The sequence below is a fragment of the Nicotiana tomentosiformis genome, chromosome 1 (genome assembly GCF_000390325.3).
Source record: "Nicotiana tomentosiformis chromosome 1, ASM39032v3, whole genome shotgun sequence".
NCBI classification, from domain to species: domain Eukaryota; kingdom Viridiplantae; phylum Streptophyta; class Magnoliopsida; order Solanales; family Solanaceae; genus Nicotiana; species Nicotiana tomentosiformis.
Genome location: NC_090812.1, coordinates 7,790,474 through 7,808,659, shown reverse-complemented (window position 1 = coordinate 7,808,659; position 18,186 = coordinate 7,790,474). Strand labels below are relative to the sequence as shown.

At 33.8% G+C, this 18,186-nt stretch overlaps 1 protein-coding gene and 1 long non-coding RNA gene across 2 annotated transcripts; both read right to left on the bottom strand.

Annotated features, from left to right (window-relative positions):
- Nucleotides 1-11,154: 11,154 nt before the first annotated feature.
- LOC104114487 (uncharacterized) lies at nt 11,155-16,263 on the bottom strand. The gene is made up of 2 exons (XR_011408273.1): nt 14,924-16,263; nt 11,155-11,703 (listed from the first exon to the last, which is right to left on the bottom strand). It is a non-coding gene; the product is annotated as an uncharacterized lncRNA (long non-coding RNA).
- A 529-nt stretch (nt 16,264-16,792) lies between these two features.
- On the bottom strand, nt 16,793-17,901 carry LOC104087567 (FCS-Like Zinc finger 3). The gene is made up of 2 exons (XM_009592077.4): nt 17,645-17,901; nt 16,793-17,313 (listed from the first exon to the last, which is right to left on the bottom strand). The coding sequence occupies exons 1-2, from the start codon at nt 17,764-17,766 to the stop codon at nt 17,133-17,135; spliced, it is 303 nt and encodes a 100-aa protein (XP_009590372.1). The 5' UTR covers nt 17,767-17,901; the 3' UTR covers nt 16,793-17,132.
- Between the last annotated feature and the right edge of the window lie 285 nt (nt 17,902-18,186).

Below are 18,186 nucleotides of genomic sequence, written 5' to 3'. Positions count from 1 at the left end.
TACTATGTTGTCTTCCTTATTTGCTTTGGACTCTGATATATAGAGACATAGAGAATAAATTCTTAGAAGCTTGTGACTTATTTCTACCGGGCTTTGGGAGTTGAAAATGTTTGAATTGTAGTTTATTTATTTCAGATTTCAATTTTTATTCCGTATTGATAGGCTTACCTAGTCTTAGAGACTAGGTGCCATCACGACATCCTACGGAGGGAATTTGGGGTCGTGACACCTTTCCTGTGCTAAAATGTATAATATTAATGGCTTTTCAGGTATGGGGGCTGCCAGTACTGGAGGTTTCATCAGATAAGACTTAATGCTTTTAAAAGCATTTCTGCAAGCTTGCCATTCAAAAGGAACCCCTTTCTTTATAAGGCGCCTAAATGGTTTGCATCTTCCAGCCAGATTCGAAATAAATCCTCTAAGATATGCTAACTTACCTTGTAAGCTTTTTAATTCATGAATATCCTTAGGCTCGGGAATTTTCAAGAGAGCATCCACCTTAGCTTGATCAATTTCGATACCTCGGTGTCGAACAATAAAATCGAGGAACTTCCTAGAAGTAACTCCAAAGGTGCAATTCAACGGATTCATTCTGAGTTGGTATCTCCGAAGCCGTTCAAATACCATCCTCAAATCTTGCAAGTGATCATCTTTCTTCCTTGACTTTACCACCAAGTCGTCAACATAAAACTCCACGTTTTTATGAAGCATGTCATCAAAAATATTTTGCATGGCATGTTGATATGTAGCACCATCATTCTTTAAACCAAAAGGCATTACCTTGTAGCAGTATATACCTTTAGGGGTGCGAAAGGCAGTAAGTTCTTCATCCTTCGGTGCCATGTGAATTTGATTATATCCCGATGAACCATCCATGAAACACATTGCCTCGTATCCAGTCGTTGCATCAATCATGAGCTCAGGGATAGGAAGAGGAAATTCATCCTTAGGACAAGTGTTATTTAGGTCCCTAAAGTCAACACAAACTCGGATTTGGCCATTCTTATTTATTACATGGACGATGCTTGAAATCCATGTAGGATATTTAACTTCATGAACAAAACCAGCCTCAATAAACTTGTTAACTTCGGTTTCAATCAAGGGAACCAGTTCAGGTCTGAAGCGACGTTGTGTTTGCTTCACAGGACGAGCACCTCGGTTGACAGCAAGATGATGAAGAACCACCTTGGGGTCTAAACCTGGCATTTCTTTGTAGCTCTAAGAAAATATGTCTTTAAACTCCTTAAGTAGCTCAATATATTTGCTCTCTTCATCACCAGTTAGAGAGGCACTTACATATGTGGGCTTTGGATCTTCAACTACTCCGAGATTGACTTAATTTAGTACATCAACCGTTGTCTTCACCCCTTCTTCAAGCTCAGGTGGTGCATATTTAGTGTCTCCATCCTCTTGAGGATCACCATTATTGAAAGATATGTGATGACATACATGAATAGCAAGGCACTTTTCCTCGACTTCCATATAAGATGAAGCATTTTGTTCATCATGAATGGTGATATGATATGATGACCCCACACTTTATTTATCTTCCTCTTGTTCTTTAGTGTGGGATATAGTACGAGCCTTTGCTTTGAGGACCTCTCCGCACGAAACTACAAGTTTGGTCTCTCGCCTCATTCTAGAAGGAATCAGACTTAGGCAGTCTGTGGTCAAAATCTCCTTTTTAGCAAAGATCGGTGCTCCAATCCTTCTATCACTTCCATGATGCTTGTTTTCCTTTTTTAGTGGTCCCAACCTATCAAAGACCGAGGTCCTTGATTTTGTAAGTCGATCAAATACAGAAGGCTTTTTATTAAGCATCATAGACACTTCTTTAGCAGTAATGTAGTTATAACTTGCCCTTTTAATGGAGATACGGATTGGCAGGGTTGTTTGTATCCCAATCCTTTACGTGATTGCTTCAGTGGGTACCCTTTCTCCATCATCGTCTCTTAAGTAGGGTTTGAAGCTTCAAGCGGGAGCTTTCCCAACTTGGATGGTTCATTGGGATCATATCCAGCTTTTGCTAACAACTTGTAGGCGTTTGGGTCAAAGCCCTCATCTGTGCGCTTTGCAGAAAGTGCTAGATTTAGAAGCGAATTATGGTTTGGTTATTTGACAAACCCTTTAAGAAACTTTGTAGACGACTTAATTGCATCAATTTGCTTGATAGGAAGGGTCAAGTCTCCTAACACATTACCTTGCAGTTCAGAAGATGGATCTTCAACCTTCCTTGCCTTTGGGATATAGAGAAGAACATGAGTCACTTTCTTACTTGAAGATGCCTCATTCACCTTGTTCCTATCATAAAGCACATGGTCTTTTTCAACCGTAATCTTTGCCTTGCTAGTTGTGACATCAACCTTCTTTGCAACACTTTTGGTCAACATCACATCATCAACCTTAACCTCATTTGAGACGTAATTCTTTAAGTAGAATTTCGCATCGGCAAAGTATAATTCAGCCTCGGTAAAGGGCTTATCATCAGCAATAATCTTCTTTTCGGCCCCATCTTCACAGTACTTCAAGCTTTTATGGTAGGTGAATGAAACCACTTTGTTCTCGTGTATCCATGGCCTTCCTAACAAGATATTATACGAGGTCTTTGCATAGATCACGTGCATCCATGCACTCGAATGCAAATCTCCCATATTTATTTCCAATGTGATAGCTCATATAGCTCTTTCCCCCCCTTGATTGAACCCTTGAATCATCAAACGACTTTCACATAGTTCATCCATCGGTATGCCAAGCTCTTTGACGGTATGAATTGGGAGAATATTGATGCCAGATCCATCATCAATTAAAATTCTACTTACTCTATGCTCACGCACAAATCCAACCATAAATAGCAGACGATTATGGGGTGTTTCACCTAGCAAAAGATCACCATTAGTAAATGTAATTTTTGCATCACAAATGTCCACTTCTTCAGAGAGATGCTCAGTGAGTTTTTCAGACAAGAGAGGTGGTAGCAATGACATATCTTCCTTCTTTGTCTCTTCTTCATCTACCTTATAACATTAGGCCTTGATATCTTCACAGGAAGCTTGCATGCGTAACCAGCCTGGCAGGAATTTATCCAATGTTACTGGACGACGTAGCCTTTGATTGTGATTCTCGTCCATTTTTGTTTTCTTCCAATTTTCGTCTATCATTTTCTTCTTGGGTATTTTCACCATTTTCCCTCTAGTCAATTGCTTACCTGGCTCCCTTTGTGAATTTGTCTTGCAGCGTCTCCGCCGAGTCACAAGAATCCAACCTTCATCATTAGTTTGACCATCACGTTATTCACTTTCCTTTTGAGATCTTTCCTTCACTATTACTTTATTCACTATAGGGAGAAGCAATGGTTTGCTCACATCGATAGGTTCAAAGTCACCAAATTTAATCATGTTTGGTGATGATGCAGTTTGGATGCCATCACATTCATGTACTTCGACAAAATTGCAAAGGACAGTGGGATCAAGTGAACCAAAAGTGACAGAGACTTGATTCGAACTTTCTTTTTCATCCTCGAGCAAGATTTTTCCTTCAGCGGCCAAGTCCATGACTTTTTCCTTGAAGATAAAGCACTGTTCAATAGGGTGGCCAATCAACCGATGGTACTTACAATAATTTGGATCATTAGTCCTTCCAGCTTCGTCTGGCCGCTTCATTTCAGGTAACTCAATGAGTTTCAACTCAAGGAGTTCTTAAAAAATTGCTGGGACGTCAGAGTCCAAGAATGGATATTCTTTTGCTTGCATTTTCTTTAGAGTTAACTTTCAGCCAGCTTTATCCTATAGGGACGTTTGTCTTCATACTTTACTTCTTACTCACTTTTGTAGTGACTTTTAATGGCGAGGCATTAACATTCATTGATTCCTTGCTCTCAGACTTCGGCACGAACTTGCCTCCTTTTTTTATTTCTTGTTTATCCTTCACTTTACGAGGTTCATAAACAGGTGGCCCTTGATTTCCACTTGAAGGCATGCTTAACTCCATATCATGAGCACGTGTAGCTAATTCTTCAAAAAACTTAGGCTTGATACCCTGTAGGATATAGCGGAGTCACCAGTGCATTCCTTGGATACACATTTCTATTCCAGAAGCTTCACTAAGTCTGTCTTTGCAGTTGAGGCTTGAATTCCTCCATCGATTGATGAAATCAACAACTGGTTCATTCTTCCATTGACGCGTGTTTGTGAGTTCAACCATACTTACAGTGCGCCTTGTGCTATAGAAGTAATTGAGAAATTCATGTTCGAGTTGCTCCCAGCTATCGATGAAAACAACCTCGAGATCAGTGTACCAATCAAAAGTATTTTCTTTTAAGGAACAGACAAATTGCTTGACAAGATAATCTCCATAGGTTCCAGCATTATTACAAGTTTCGACAAAATGTGCAATGTGTTGCTTTAGATTTCCTTTACCATCAAATTGTTGAAATTTTGGGGGTTGATAACCTGCAGGCATCTTCAAACTATCAATTCTCACAGTGTATAGCTTCGCATATGCGAAAGAAGACTTGGCAGCAACATCGTACTTATCTTTGATGGTTCCCATGATGAAGTCTTTCAATTGATCAATGGGAATAATCCCATCAGATGAAATCTGAAGTTCTTTAAGAGTCGTTGTCTGCCTTGCAGACGAGTCTCCTTTATCTTACATCATAGGGAGCTTTCTAGGAGCATGACTTGAATCTCCCTCTATCATGCTTTCAACTCTATCTGTCAGCTTGACAATTTGATTATCTTGATCTTGCATATGCTTCGTTAACCCTTCAATTGCCTTTGTTAAATTTGTGAGTTGTTCTTCAACAGTTGAAGTGTTAGTCACCATTGCTTGGATAACCGTCGTGGATGGTGGAGCAAAGTATGGATTTTCTCTTACACCATACTTTGAGTGGAACAACTCACGTGGAGTGCTTGGAGCAGATCCAGTGATCAAGACATCATCATCATCATGTGTGATGAGATACTTAGATCTAGATGGGCTAAGTAGAGCTAATGTCCTCTCAACAATTTCGGCAATGTTCGCTCCTTCTTCCAATTCAGTTGGAAATGATCTTGCCCCCTTTAAGGATCGAAAATCAAAGATAGAAACTGATGCAGACGACATTTGAAATGCTTGTTATCCCAGCAAGTTTGCCTTGTTCCTAGTGACAGGTGCTACGCTTTCCATAGTAGCATCCATCAAGTTTTCCACATCAGATAAAAACTTGGAATCTGTAGCCTTAGCAGTAGTGAGTTTGAAGTTGATCTTCTTAGGAGTCATTTCTGTGTTCTTGAAATTTGGTAATTTGAAGAGATGAGAGGTAGGGATGGTCCCACTGGGTGTGCCAGAAATTTGTAACAACAAATTTTCGCGTCGAGTAAAATAAATAATCAAGACTGAAAAATTGCGTAACAAATGCAGTATTTGATTTCAATAAATAATGAGTGTTACAATCTCTATATATTCCTCTTGTTCTTCAACAATGTATTAGTGAGCTTGATTTTGATTTTGATTTTGATTCAAGGGCTTGTAAAGCTTGGTCTTGAATCTCCTTCTTGAACTTGAATTTGGATTCGATCACGAACAAGTAATTTGATCTTGAATGCCTTGGTATTTGATTTGGCTTCGTTCTTGATCTTGAACTTGAACTTATAGCTTGTAGAGAAATGTGCGGTGTTTGATCCACGAGCTCTTTACTTGCTTCTTGTTATCACTTATGGTGTCTTCTAGTTTTATGAAAACCTCTATTTATAGTTGTAGGGAGTGGTATGGCTATGCGATTTGATTGGTCTGTTTGAATTGACCAATACCATCTAGACACTTGGCACAACTCCATTGGTAGTTGACTTGACTTGGTATGCCACCTTTTTTTGACATATGTCATGATTTCATTGGCTCATTTATTTGGTTTGGATTGCCATATCACTTGACACATGTCATAATTTTATTGACTCGTTCTTTTGACTTGGATTTCCACGCCACTTGTCAAGTGGCGTGAGTCAGGGCTTTAACACGGGCTACTAGCCATTTGGACTTTGGACTAGTAAAATGGGCTCGTCTTTTAGAGTCCAATTAAATGGACTGGCCCAAATAATAAAATGTACTTTAATTAAATCCATGGTGGATTTAAATAATTAATTTTAATTTGAGCTTAACATTTATTGAATGTAGGAATTTATCCAAACTTAATATGAATTTTAATTCCACAAAATTCATGTGCTTACAGTAACGTTGAGCATAAATGTCAAATTCTCTCTAACGGACCGTCGCTCTTAATACGGTAGAATATTCCTTAGTAAATGCTACCGGACGCAAGGCATTTAATATACTTTTATGAATGTTATCTGTTCCGGTGACAAGCGCAGTGACTGCGTTCGGTCCTCAACCATTCCATATTGGATTCCACGTGTCCTCCTTTTAGTCAGCCACATGTCATATCATATTTTACCATATACAAATATGTGTAGTATTTATAAGTTATACCATTATTTGTATGATTGTATCAAGTAGTAGTAACGTCATTAAGTCAACTGTTCTTTGGTGTTTGCTAGATCTTTTAATTTTTTAGTAAAAACGGGTGACATACCTTACCTAAATAATAGAAACATCACAGATGTATAATACGAGAATGTGAATTAGAGCCATAGAATTATCAATTAATATAACACAAAGCACTTAATGGATACAACAATATAATGTACTTATATTTCTATATTAGTCGGCAATGACTAGGACTTCCAAGGGATTCCTCATTTTTGCATAGCCGGCAGTTAGGTTGGAGTATATACTATAGTCACTGGCTGATTTATGTATAACATCTCGAGGTCACCGGATTCCGTAAATTTCGACAGAAAATTGTATATGTAATTATATATATTTTGAAAATAATTATATAAATAACTTAGTATTCTGAACACTAAAAGCTTTTAAGGAGCACCGATTAATCAAAATAATGCATCTATCGCGTTAAAATATTGAATCCGCCTCTCACTATCATGACAAGTACCCATAGATTCAAACTTTCCTATAGAATTGGTCAAACTCATACTTCTCCTGGTATTGTTTGAAAAACAGCTTCATTCACACCTAAATTGAAGTTTTTCTATTGTCTCAAGCATCTATTTAATTTTCAACTAGCCAACAGGTTTCTCACTGGTGTCTGGTGGAAAGACAGAATATACACAAAGTTCGTATTTAAAACGCTATTTGTGGCTCACCTTAGGTGATATCTTTTTCTATCTCTTTAAATAATATGTGAGCTTCAATCTCTTATATATTAAGTATAAACTAAGACCTAAGTACAACTATATAAAACTGAAATTCTTCGAAATGCCACCTAATCACATTTTTAGTACTACATTTATCTCACCTTAGTCAATTCCTTTGTATAAGCCGTGTTTGTCTTGTATCTTGTAATTATCAATTAGCGTCGGTTTTAAGTTTCTTCCTGATTTTGTTTTAAACAATATAAATGGAAGCACCTAGGGGTGTTCGTCGGTCGGTACGATACGGTATTTAGATATTTTGGTTCGGTATTCGGTTTCGTAAAATGCTATGCAAATACCGTACCTAATTAAATTCGGTATGGTTCGAATTTTCTCATATTCGGTTCGTTAATTTCGGTTTATTCGGTTTGAATACAACCTAGTGCATAAAGTCATAGACTGTAATATTTTTAATTAAAGTATTCAAAAGTACAAAACTAAAAATGTTTGTTGACAAAAATTTTGTTCAAAACTGGTAAATACCAACCTAGAGAGAGAAAATTTAGAGAAATATCTTGTTACTTGCTTAGAATTAATTGATGAGTTTAGAGAATAATGGAAAGTAAAATTTTAGATTTTTTATATTTAAGTTACAATTAATAAAATGTGTATTGTGTAATATAATATATATTTCGGTACGATATTGGTATTTCGGTATTTTATTTTAAAATACCAAATACCATACCTAATACAAATTATTTTTTAAAACTTAAACCAAATATCATACAGAATTCCAAAATATCGAATACCGAATACCAAAATTTTCGGTTTCGGTACGGTAATTCGGTATTTACCAAATTATGCATAACCCTAGAAGCAACAATTTCCTAGAAGAAAAGAAAGAGAAGCCGGGTGTAGGTGAGAATGGTAGATGCGGATCCAGGATTTAAATCTTATGGGTAACTTTCAAGGTTTTTAGCAAACCCAGTGGCGAAGCCACCTTATAGGAAAGGGTGTCAAATGACACCTCTTTGCGGAAAAAATATACAGTTTAGGTAGGTAAAAAAATATATTATATGTATATATACTATGTATTGACTCTCTTTAATTTTCTAGTATGTTTACTTTTATATATTTTGACACCCCTTAACCAAAATTCTGGCTCCGCCACTGATTAAACCCATTATATTTTTAAAAATTATGAGTTCATATTTACTATTTTTATAATTTTAATAAATTTTTACATATAAACTTTTACTCAGTTTCGAAAGTTATGAATTTAATTGAAGACTGAGCATGGAGCTGCGGGTTGGACGAAAGACTGGACAGACAAATTGGTCCAGAAAACGAAAGCTATGGTACAATGAACTTGGGCAATAAACACTACAACTCTCTTGGCTTCCCTTTTTTTTTAAATTCTTTTTGAGAGTTTAAGTGTTATTCATTAATCGATTATTTAGGCCATCAGATCATCTATACAGTTATTATAAGAAAATCTTGTATAAATGATAACTAATAACCATATTTGATTAAAAATCTGTACTCTATAAATGTAGTACTAATCTTTTTTTAATCGTTTTTTTGTGTGGGCGGAACTAGTGGAGTTTGTGTGAAGGACAGGGAAGAGAACCTGGTTCCTGGCAATGTGTGTTAAGTGGAAGTGACAAAAAGTTTGGAGTGCCAAATTTATTATATCAGTAACATATAATTTCTCTTAGGGTGTACAAAGAAAACTGATAAATCGCGTTAAATCGAACCGGAAAAAAACAAACCGACGTGGTTTGGTTTGATTTAGTTTGTTATTGGGAATAAAAACCCGATCATAAATAGTTTGGTTTGATTTTAACTAAAAAAAGTTAAACCGAAACCAAACCAACCCGATAGTACATTTATACAATTTTTAAAAATATTTTATACATAAAAATATTTTATTGTAATATAATTTATAAATATTTCTTAAACTTTTTCACAGTTTTATATTTTAACGTATTATTTCAAGTTTGGACTTAATATTTTTGAATGATAAATAAATTGTATAACCCATAAATGTAGTAACTCAAATTAAGGTAGTTCAAATCAATACTAATGCTAACAAAAAAAATTCAATTCAACACTAGAAATAACGATAATGTTGGATAACAAAGGACATATTTTGTGTTTTGAAAACTTTTCTAGAAAGAAAATCCGAATACACTCGAAAAACCCGAGACATACTTCCAATTCTTCTTTTTCGGTGAGGGGGTTGAGAGATGAGAGTGGTTCGTTATAAAACTGTCCATCTACCAGTTTAATTGTATTTAACTCTTGCCAACTTTTATTTATTAACATCACAAATCTTAAGAATCACAAATTCTGAAGTGGAACTTTTGGAGATCGGGACTTACTAGTTTCTTCCTTTTTTCTGTAATAAATAAGGTATTGAATCTGCATTAGTTGAGCTCTTCATAATTGATACAAATTCGATGCAAACAAATTAAATGAAGAAATAGTGGGGATTATACAGGTTAATTTAACTACGGTCATTGAATGTTTTATTATAACAATAAAGTCATAAAATTATTTTTATCACATAAAAAAAATTAAAGTGTACCCATTTATTCACAAAATCTTTTTTTTTAGTTGTAGAAATTATTAAATTTTAACATCATTTGCATCCAATTAGGATCTTGATCTTTTCTTTCTTTTCTTCACATAGAAAATGAATAGTCGACCTTTCTTTTCTTTGTACTTACCTTTCTTTTAAATACTAGATGGGGCATGGCCCGTGATAGCACGGGCCCAACATATTGTGAAGTACCTTAAAAAAAAAAAGTTGTTAAACTAAAGTTTTGCGACCTGCAAGTAGAGAAAATAGAATTTGCATTCTTTTTCCGGTACTACGTGGGCGTTTAGACGTAAGAATTGTAAAATTCCAAAAAAAAAAAAAAAATCAAGTGAAAATGATATTTGAAAATTAGAATTGTGTTTGGATATGAATATAACTTTGGGGTGTTTTTAAAGTTTTGTGAGTGATCTGAGTGAATTTTGAAAAATAGTTTTTTGGAGTTTTTTAAATTTTCGAAAAATTCCAAAATACATCTTCAAGTAAAAATTAAAAATTTTATGAACAACCGTTGATTTCGAAAAAATAAAATTAAAAAAAATCAAAAAAAGAAAAAAATTTCTTATGTCCAAACGGGCTCTACATCTAATGAATTAAAAATGGATAAGCATTAATTATAGCACCAAAATACAACAGCAGGATACCCTTCTTATATGCTACCTTCTTCCGGGTATCAGCAGTTCAACACAGATAAATTTATCCTATCATAAGGTGAGCAAATCAACCCTCTTGAGTTCAACTGTTTATTAGCTGTACTGATCTACAATTGGCCAAGGAACAAACTTTAATGTTAATTCTGTAATCAAGCTTAGACAAACAGGTTATTTGCATATAATATAAAGAGAATAACTTTCTACAACCACCTAAAAAAATTAAATAGCAACCAGAAAAATACAAAACCAAATGATCAGATTAAACAAGCACTATCTAAAAGTCGTTATAATGATGTAATGCAACAAAATTTGTCAACCACCATGCATACCACCAGCTCGCAAGCAAAAGATTACTCTATTTTTTTGTCATCAAAATATCTAACATATCTTATGAATTTGAGCTATATTGACTACTCAAATCATATCACAACCACGGAGTAAAGAGAAATGTCGACATCTCACGTTCAATTCTGAATTAAATGGAGACATTTAGGATATGTTCAGCTCATGAGTTACTTTGCTCTTTAATTTTTTATTTTTGTTTGCATAAATAAATAAAGTTACAATCAGCACTTATTGGCTACACTTAAGCTGTTCATGAATTTATAATGTATAAAAAAATATCATCATAACTTAGAGACATGAACAATAGTAGTATGCACAAAGCAAAGAAACAAAATAAAAATTGACACAATACATATCTCAGCCATGGGACTCATTTCAACTCTCTTTGATAATTAATTAGTGTCTATCAAAATCGAAAGATGGAAATTGTTTAGATGTTATAAAATATAGGAGAGCTTATACAATCAGACATATAATGTCTTTCAAGATATAGTCCGCTAAAAATAGTGCTTATCTGAACCTTTCAATCAGAAGTTAATCAATTAACTTCTAATGCTTGATCAGCCAACTAACATTGATAACTATTTTGTATAATTCTATCTGCAAGAGCATCACATGCTTGAAATGCATTCGACCTAGGAAATATGTATTTTTCTTTCTCAAACTTTTGGTTTGTTCTTGGCATCACTTTTGCGTCAATTTATATTTTTCTTTTTTGATATGGTAACTCTTAACTTTAATTAACCATATTTCAACTTAAAGGAGTCCGCATAAGTTCCTGTACATATTTTTCACCATCTTGACTTGAACAAATAAAAATCCTCCTGAAAGAGTAACATATTATGTTAATTTCCTGATGTACTTCATTGTACCTTCATCTCATGAATATCCTTTCTTCTTCTCTTCCTTCAGGCTTAACCTGGCAGTTACAATAATACATCTTTGATGAATACTTAATTTAGTGGCAGGCTACTCCTTTAAAAAAAGGCTTGCTACTTGCACAGAAAAGGATAATTTAATAATTGTCCTCAAGATTTATAATTTTTTAGTGATCAAAGAAAATCATCACTGCAAGCATGAGTTTGACTGAAACATTACCTAAATACAACAGTAAAAAACTCTTATTTAGCGTGCCGTCAGATAAAAGGGTTATGCGAAGAACCAGAGTGTCACCTAGAGAACAAAAACTATCAAAGTCTAACTTCAGGCAGATCCATCGAAATGCCTGACTAATTAGGTCATGTATCACACACGGTATGTTAGCCACCAGAAAGCACAAGAAAAATGAAATAAGGTAGAATATGATATTTAAATGTATGAGTGAATAGATACAGCCATAGTTTTTCGCAACATCTTGGGGAGCAGGTGAATAACGACATACAAATATATCAGACAATAAGTGACTCGGAGTAATTCTAGAATAAAAAGAAGTAAACTCATAGCTTGAATGAAACTATGCCATATATAGATATATATTCCATAACACCCTTACCTTTAAGAGTTCCATTAGCAATTGTAATAAAATTTCTACCCTCCTTTAAAAATAGTTTCAGGAGAAACTATTACGTCGATGAGCTGAGCTACTTGTATCCTACTGCTAACATATGACTTCGTGTAAACCATACAAAATGATATACCAAAGGCACTATTTGTTCATGACTTAGTTTTTGAAATATCTTTTGCTAGTAAGTAGCTACAATTATTGCATGACAAAGTTACCATAGATAAGATCAGATAAAAAGGTATGCAACTCCTTCATACATCAATTACTGATGTTCGTAGAATGAACATGCATTCCAATCATATGTTAAAATAATAGTAATACAGGAACAACCATATTCTTGATCCAATAGTTTATTAGCTATAACCAGATAAACATTTGAGCACAATTTGTTACTTTCTCTATCGTAAAGCCAAATCTCTACTATAACACAAAGAGTACTTTTTAGGCGTTTCACTTAATTAAAAAACAGTACGGTAAAGATGATCTCAGGCATAGAAGTGTTCAGAAAGAATGCTTGACTTCTTCTGAATGCTCGACTTCAAGAGCATATATTTCAAGAGATACATGTCTCAGACAGAACATGGTACTTGGTTTATTGTTACTCTACATAAATGAACAAGTGATAAAAGCAAAAATAACCAAATAGATAGCTAAGAATTACATATCAAGCACCATAAGTCATGATGTGGAATGTGGTATATGGCATCTAATGGTGTGGGAGGCTTATCCTGAAGCTTAAATTGTAAAAGATCTATGTATGATTTAAATAAAGATTACGGGTGGTAATATGACGAGTTTCATATTCAAAAGGATACTGATGCTAATGCTGCTTTAGTGTGTCTATTTGTTGATATTAAGAAAGTGGCTAAAGCAGAGGAGCAGCCTATAAATTTTGTGACTTAGTATCTATGCACATGTGCAAATTAATGAAGAAGAAACCTATGTGGTTAGTCAATAACACCCTATCAGATATCAGAAGCACTGTTACTATACCGATACTAACTCTATAGTTTAAGTTCTGCCCTAGAAGAGGAAGCCTCTTCCACCGAAATAGGTTCATGGCTCATGAAATATCTAATAGATTTTCCAAGTCTATAAATATTTTAATTTTGCTGCATAGACATACATCACTAAGAAGACATCTTATACAAAAATAAGAATGGTATATATGAAGCGTCGATAAACCTTGTAAAGTTTAGAAATTTATTTTTTTCGTCAAGCTTCATCTAGCTTCTTAGCAAGAAACTAGCTTCTTAGCAAGAAACTGAAAGAAAGATTTCATTATTTCTTAAAATTATTCATTTAAGGATTAAATAGCGATAATTTTTTTATCTATCATAAAATATTGCGGTAACAAGAACTATCGCTCAATTTCAAATAAGAAATAAAGAAATAATTAATAATAAAAAGATTTATGAAGATCTAATCGCTCACCTTTTGGCAAAAAGTGTCAAATTCTGTCATGCAAACCATCAGGTATTTGCAATTTGACCAAAACATCGGATCACGTGAACTATCTTAGCTTGCGCTTTCATTCTCTTCAAATTAACCACGGTTAACTTCAAGAAAATTTTTACCTTAATAATTAGTAATTAAAGATTCGGAGTATGATAAAGACTAAAGTTTGGGGGAAGGGGGGGAGAAAGAAGATAGGGAGGGGAAAAAATAAAAAGGAATTCCGACTGTTGCTTCTAGAACCAAATATATGATCAAAAAGGAAATGGACTTTTGTAGTTATAGCAACAATACTCATTGTTGACAAATGAGTAACTTCAATATAGCTACATTTATAAAATATTTTGAAAAATGCATACAGATTGAAGACCCATGTGAGCAGTTCAATCAGGAACCCTTAAACCTTGAAGTTCTCAGGCTTTTAGTCCTTTAGTTCGTCAACAGTCCTCTGGATATGACTTTATTTCCTCGATTTTAGAAGAAAATTTCTAAACATCAAGATTGTTTTGCAAAGTATATAGAGGGAATTTCTTTTCAATTTTTTTTGCATAGGATGAATCAGCCTCAAAGTGGGTTTTCAGAGTGTTGTCACTTTCTGCTATTCTTTATTATGCTAATATGAGTGTTATATCAAGATTAAGTTTTTAGTAAAGACAAACTCCTATAAATAAAATTTAAGAGAGAGCATAAGCAAATTTTCTCTAGTACCAAACCAAAAAACTAACATGCCAGTTAATAGCATATTATACATAAAACAAAATTGAAATCATAATATGATTAGAAAAAAGCAATTGTTGTTAAATTTTCGCTACACTTCTTCAAAATCTGATCATAGTTTAATTACAGAGCTCTTATTTATGAGAAATGAAAATCTTCCTGACAAATATGATACCAAGATAAAAACTAAAAAGGATGTATATGCTAGCTTCAAGAATTAACCGAGAGGAAGAGGGAGACAAAGAGAAATAAGAAGCTGTTGTTGGAAATACAGAGAGAACAACCTAATAAAATTAGAAAAGCAAAAAGACAATGTTAAGAAAACTATCATTGAAGCAAAAATGACTGGAGTTCTTCAAGAAACGGGCAACAATCAACACAAATATAACAAAGGTAGACCAAAAATTGAAAGGAACGAAGACAACAAAGAGAAATTGTAGTAAAAATTAAAAGGAAAGCATACCTGGATGAAGAAGATGAAGAAAAGAGTTAGCACGCTGGTGCTCTTTTTTTTTGTTAGAGATGAGAAAGAAAATGGATCCTTCTAAAGTTATATTTTAAGCTTGTGATGTAATTATCATTTTGCCCTTATATACAGCTAAATTTGCAAAGATACCATTGGTCGACCATTTGGGGGGGGGGGGAGAAGATAGGGAAAAAAATAAAAAGGAATTCCGACTGTTGCTTCTAGAACCAAATATATGATCAAAAAGGAAATGGACTTTTGTAGTTATAGCAACAATACTCATTGTTGACAAATGAGTAACTTCAATATAGCTACATTTATAAAATATTTTGAAAAATGCATACAGATTGAAGACCCATGTGAGCAGTTCAATCAGGAACCCTTAAACCTTGAAGTTCTCAGGCTTTTAGTCCTTTAGTTCGTCAACAGTCCTCTGGATATGACTTTATTTCCTCGATTTTAGAAGAAAATTTCTAAACATCAAGATTGTTTTGCAAAGTATATAGAGGGAATTTCTTTTCAATTTTTTTTGCATAGGATGAATCAGCCTCAAAGTGGATTTTCAGAGTGTTGTCACTTTTGACTATTCTTCATTATGCTAATATGAGTGTTATATCAAGATTAAGTTTTTAGTAAAGACAAACTCCTATAAACAAAATTTAAGAGAGAGCATAAGCAAATTTTCTCTAGTACCAAACCAAAAAACTAACATGCCAGTTAATAGCATATTATACATAAAACAAAATTGAAATCATAATATGATTAGAAAAAAGCAATTGTTGTTAAATTTTCGCTACACTTCTTCAAAATCTGATCATAGTTTAATTACAGAGCTCTTATTTATGAGAAATGAAAATCTTCCTGACAAATATGATACCAAGACAAAAACTAAAAAGGATGTATATTCTAGCTTCAAGAATTAACCGAGAGGAAGAGGGAGACAAAGAGAAATAAGAAGCTGTTGTTGGAAATACAGAGAGAACAACCTAATAAAATTAGAAAAGCAAAAAGACAATGTTAAGGAAACTATCATTGAAGCAAAAATGACTGGAGTTCTTCAAGAAACGGGCAACAATCAACACAAATATAACAAAGGTAGACCAAAAATTGAAAGGAACGAAGACAACAAAGAGAAATTGTAGTAAAAATTGAAAGGAAAGCATACCTGGATGAAGAAGATGAAGAAAAGAGTTAGCACGCTGGTGCTCTTTTTTTTTGTTAGAGATGAGAAAGAAAATGGATCCTTCTAGAGTTATATTTTAAGCTTGTGATGTAATTATCATTTTGCCCTTATATACAGTTAAATTTGCAAAGATACCATTGGTCGACCATTTTGCCCTTTCTATTATATATATATATATATATATATATATATATATATATATATATATATATATATATATATATATATATATATATATATATAATAGATAGAAAATAATGGGATCTCGTTGTCTATGTTGAAAACAATGCCAATTTTCCTACCAATAATTTAGTGATGCAAAACAGTTAACTTTTCTTTTCCTCCTGTTTATGGGTCAACTTAACCCATTACGCCAAAAAAATGTTAAAAGCATCGTGGTGGAGAATCTAGAACTGAATGCAGTAGTATTGGTCAATTCATAATAAGTGTAATAGTTTTATATGTATATATTTAAATTCTTTTGTATGTATATAAATAATTTGAACAAAAAATGATTAATCGTTCTAAATCTACCTCGGCTGGGGATGAAGTACTCGTGTTTTATATGTGATCGTAATTATACTTCTAAACTAAATTATCAACGTCGAAAACTCAGATGCCTTCATATTTTACTTCCCCGGATTAGCCGATGATTACCGGAACAGAACGATAAAAGATGAAGATTACAAAGATTAGAGATCTCAGATTCCATATATGGACGCCCATTTAATTTACATCCACAAATATTTCACAAAAGGAAATATTAGAAATCGCCAAAAAAAAAAAAAAAAATTCAACAAAATTGTTTGATGGGATTCACTCTCTTCATCTTCTTCGTGATTCCCATCATATCTTTGCACAAGATCTTTTTTACTCAAAACATCATAGAACTGTGTCAAAATTCCTCCTTATTTTTCTCCATATTCGGAAAGTACTTCCAACATCAGAAACCATTCTCTTTCTTTCTTTTTATTTATTTTTTTTGACTTGTAGCCTCCTCAATAAATCCCAGGATTGAAAATTTCACGCCACTGCAACTGTGCCATTTCTCACAGCTTTATTTGCATCAGTTTCTTTGGTTGGGGTTTCTGTTTTTGTTCTTGAGGATCTCTTTGATGCAGAAAGTTTCCATTTTCTTTCATTAGCTTCATCCATTTCTATCTGCTCTTGTCTGCATTCTTGGCTACAAAATGGTGTATCCCCTCTGTAATCAAACAAAAATTCACTCACATCAGATCCAGTGAAAGTTAAGAACTAAAAAGAGAATTAGGGGTCAATATCTTTCGTGATTTACAACAATTACGCATCAATCACAAACAAGTTAGATCAGCTATACATATTCTCACTATTTATGTGGATTGTAAGGTCGCGTCATAAATTGACTAGTAATTTTATACTCCATTGATCATACAAGAGCCGGATCCATGATTTAAACTGTTCAATCATTGAATCGAATGTATTTTTGTATTTATATATGAGTTCAACTTTTAATATTTGTTGAAAATCTAAGTGAAAGATATATGTAAAATGCTAACCTGTACATGAAGATGTCACTGTTGTGAGCCAAGGGTCTCTGGCAAAGAGTGCAAGCATCAAGAAAATGAGGTTGGTAGTGGTGATCTTCACACCCAGTGTAATATAGTGCAGCTGACTTCATTCTTCTGTATAATGAAGAAGAAATTTAAAAACCTTTTTTCCTGTAAAAACTGGAGCTTCCTGATATGAAATTGGTATTAATGATAAGTGCAGAGAACAGGAGAAGAAGAATAAAGTAGATTCTGGGAGGAGGCTGAGAAGGGCCAAACTCTCTTATATAATGATAGTTGGCCGAGAGGAAGAAATAAAAAATGATTAATTAAATAATTAATTAAGTCTATAGACCATTTATCAAATAATTAAAGGACTGCCAAGTCACCAAATTCTACCAACACCAAGAATAATGTAGTTTGCAGGGAGGTGAGTGTGTACAGACGCTAAAGTTGTTTCTATGTGATTGAGTAGCGGATTCATAATATAATTGTCGAGTTCAATTGAATCCAATATTTTTGATGTAGGGTATAAATTTATCTGTAAAAAA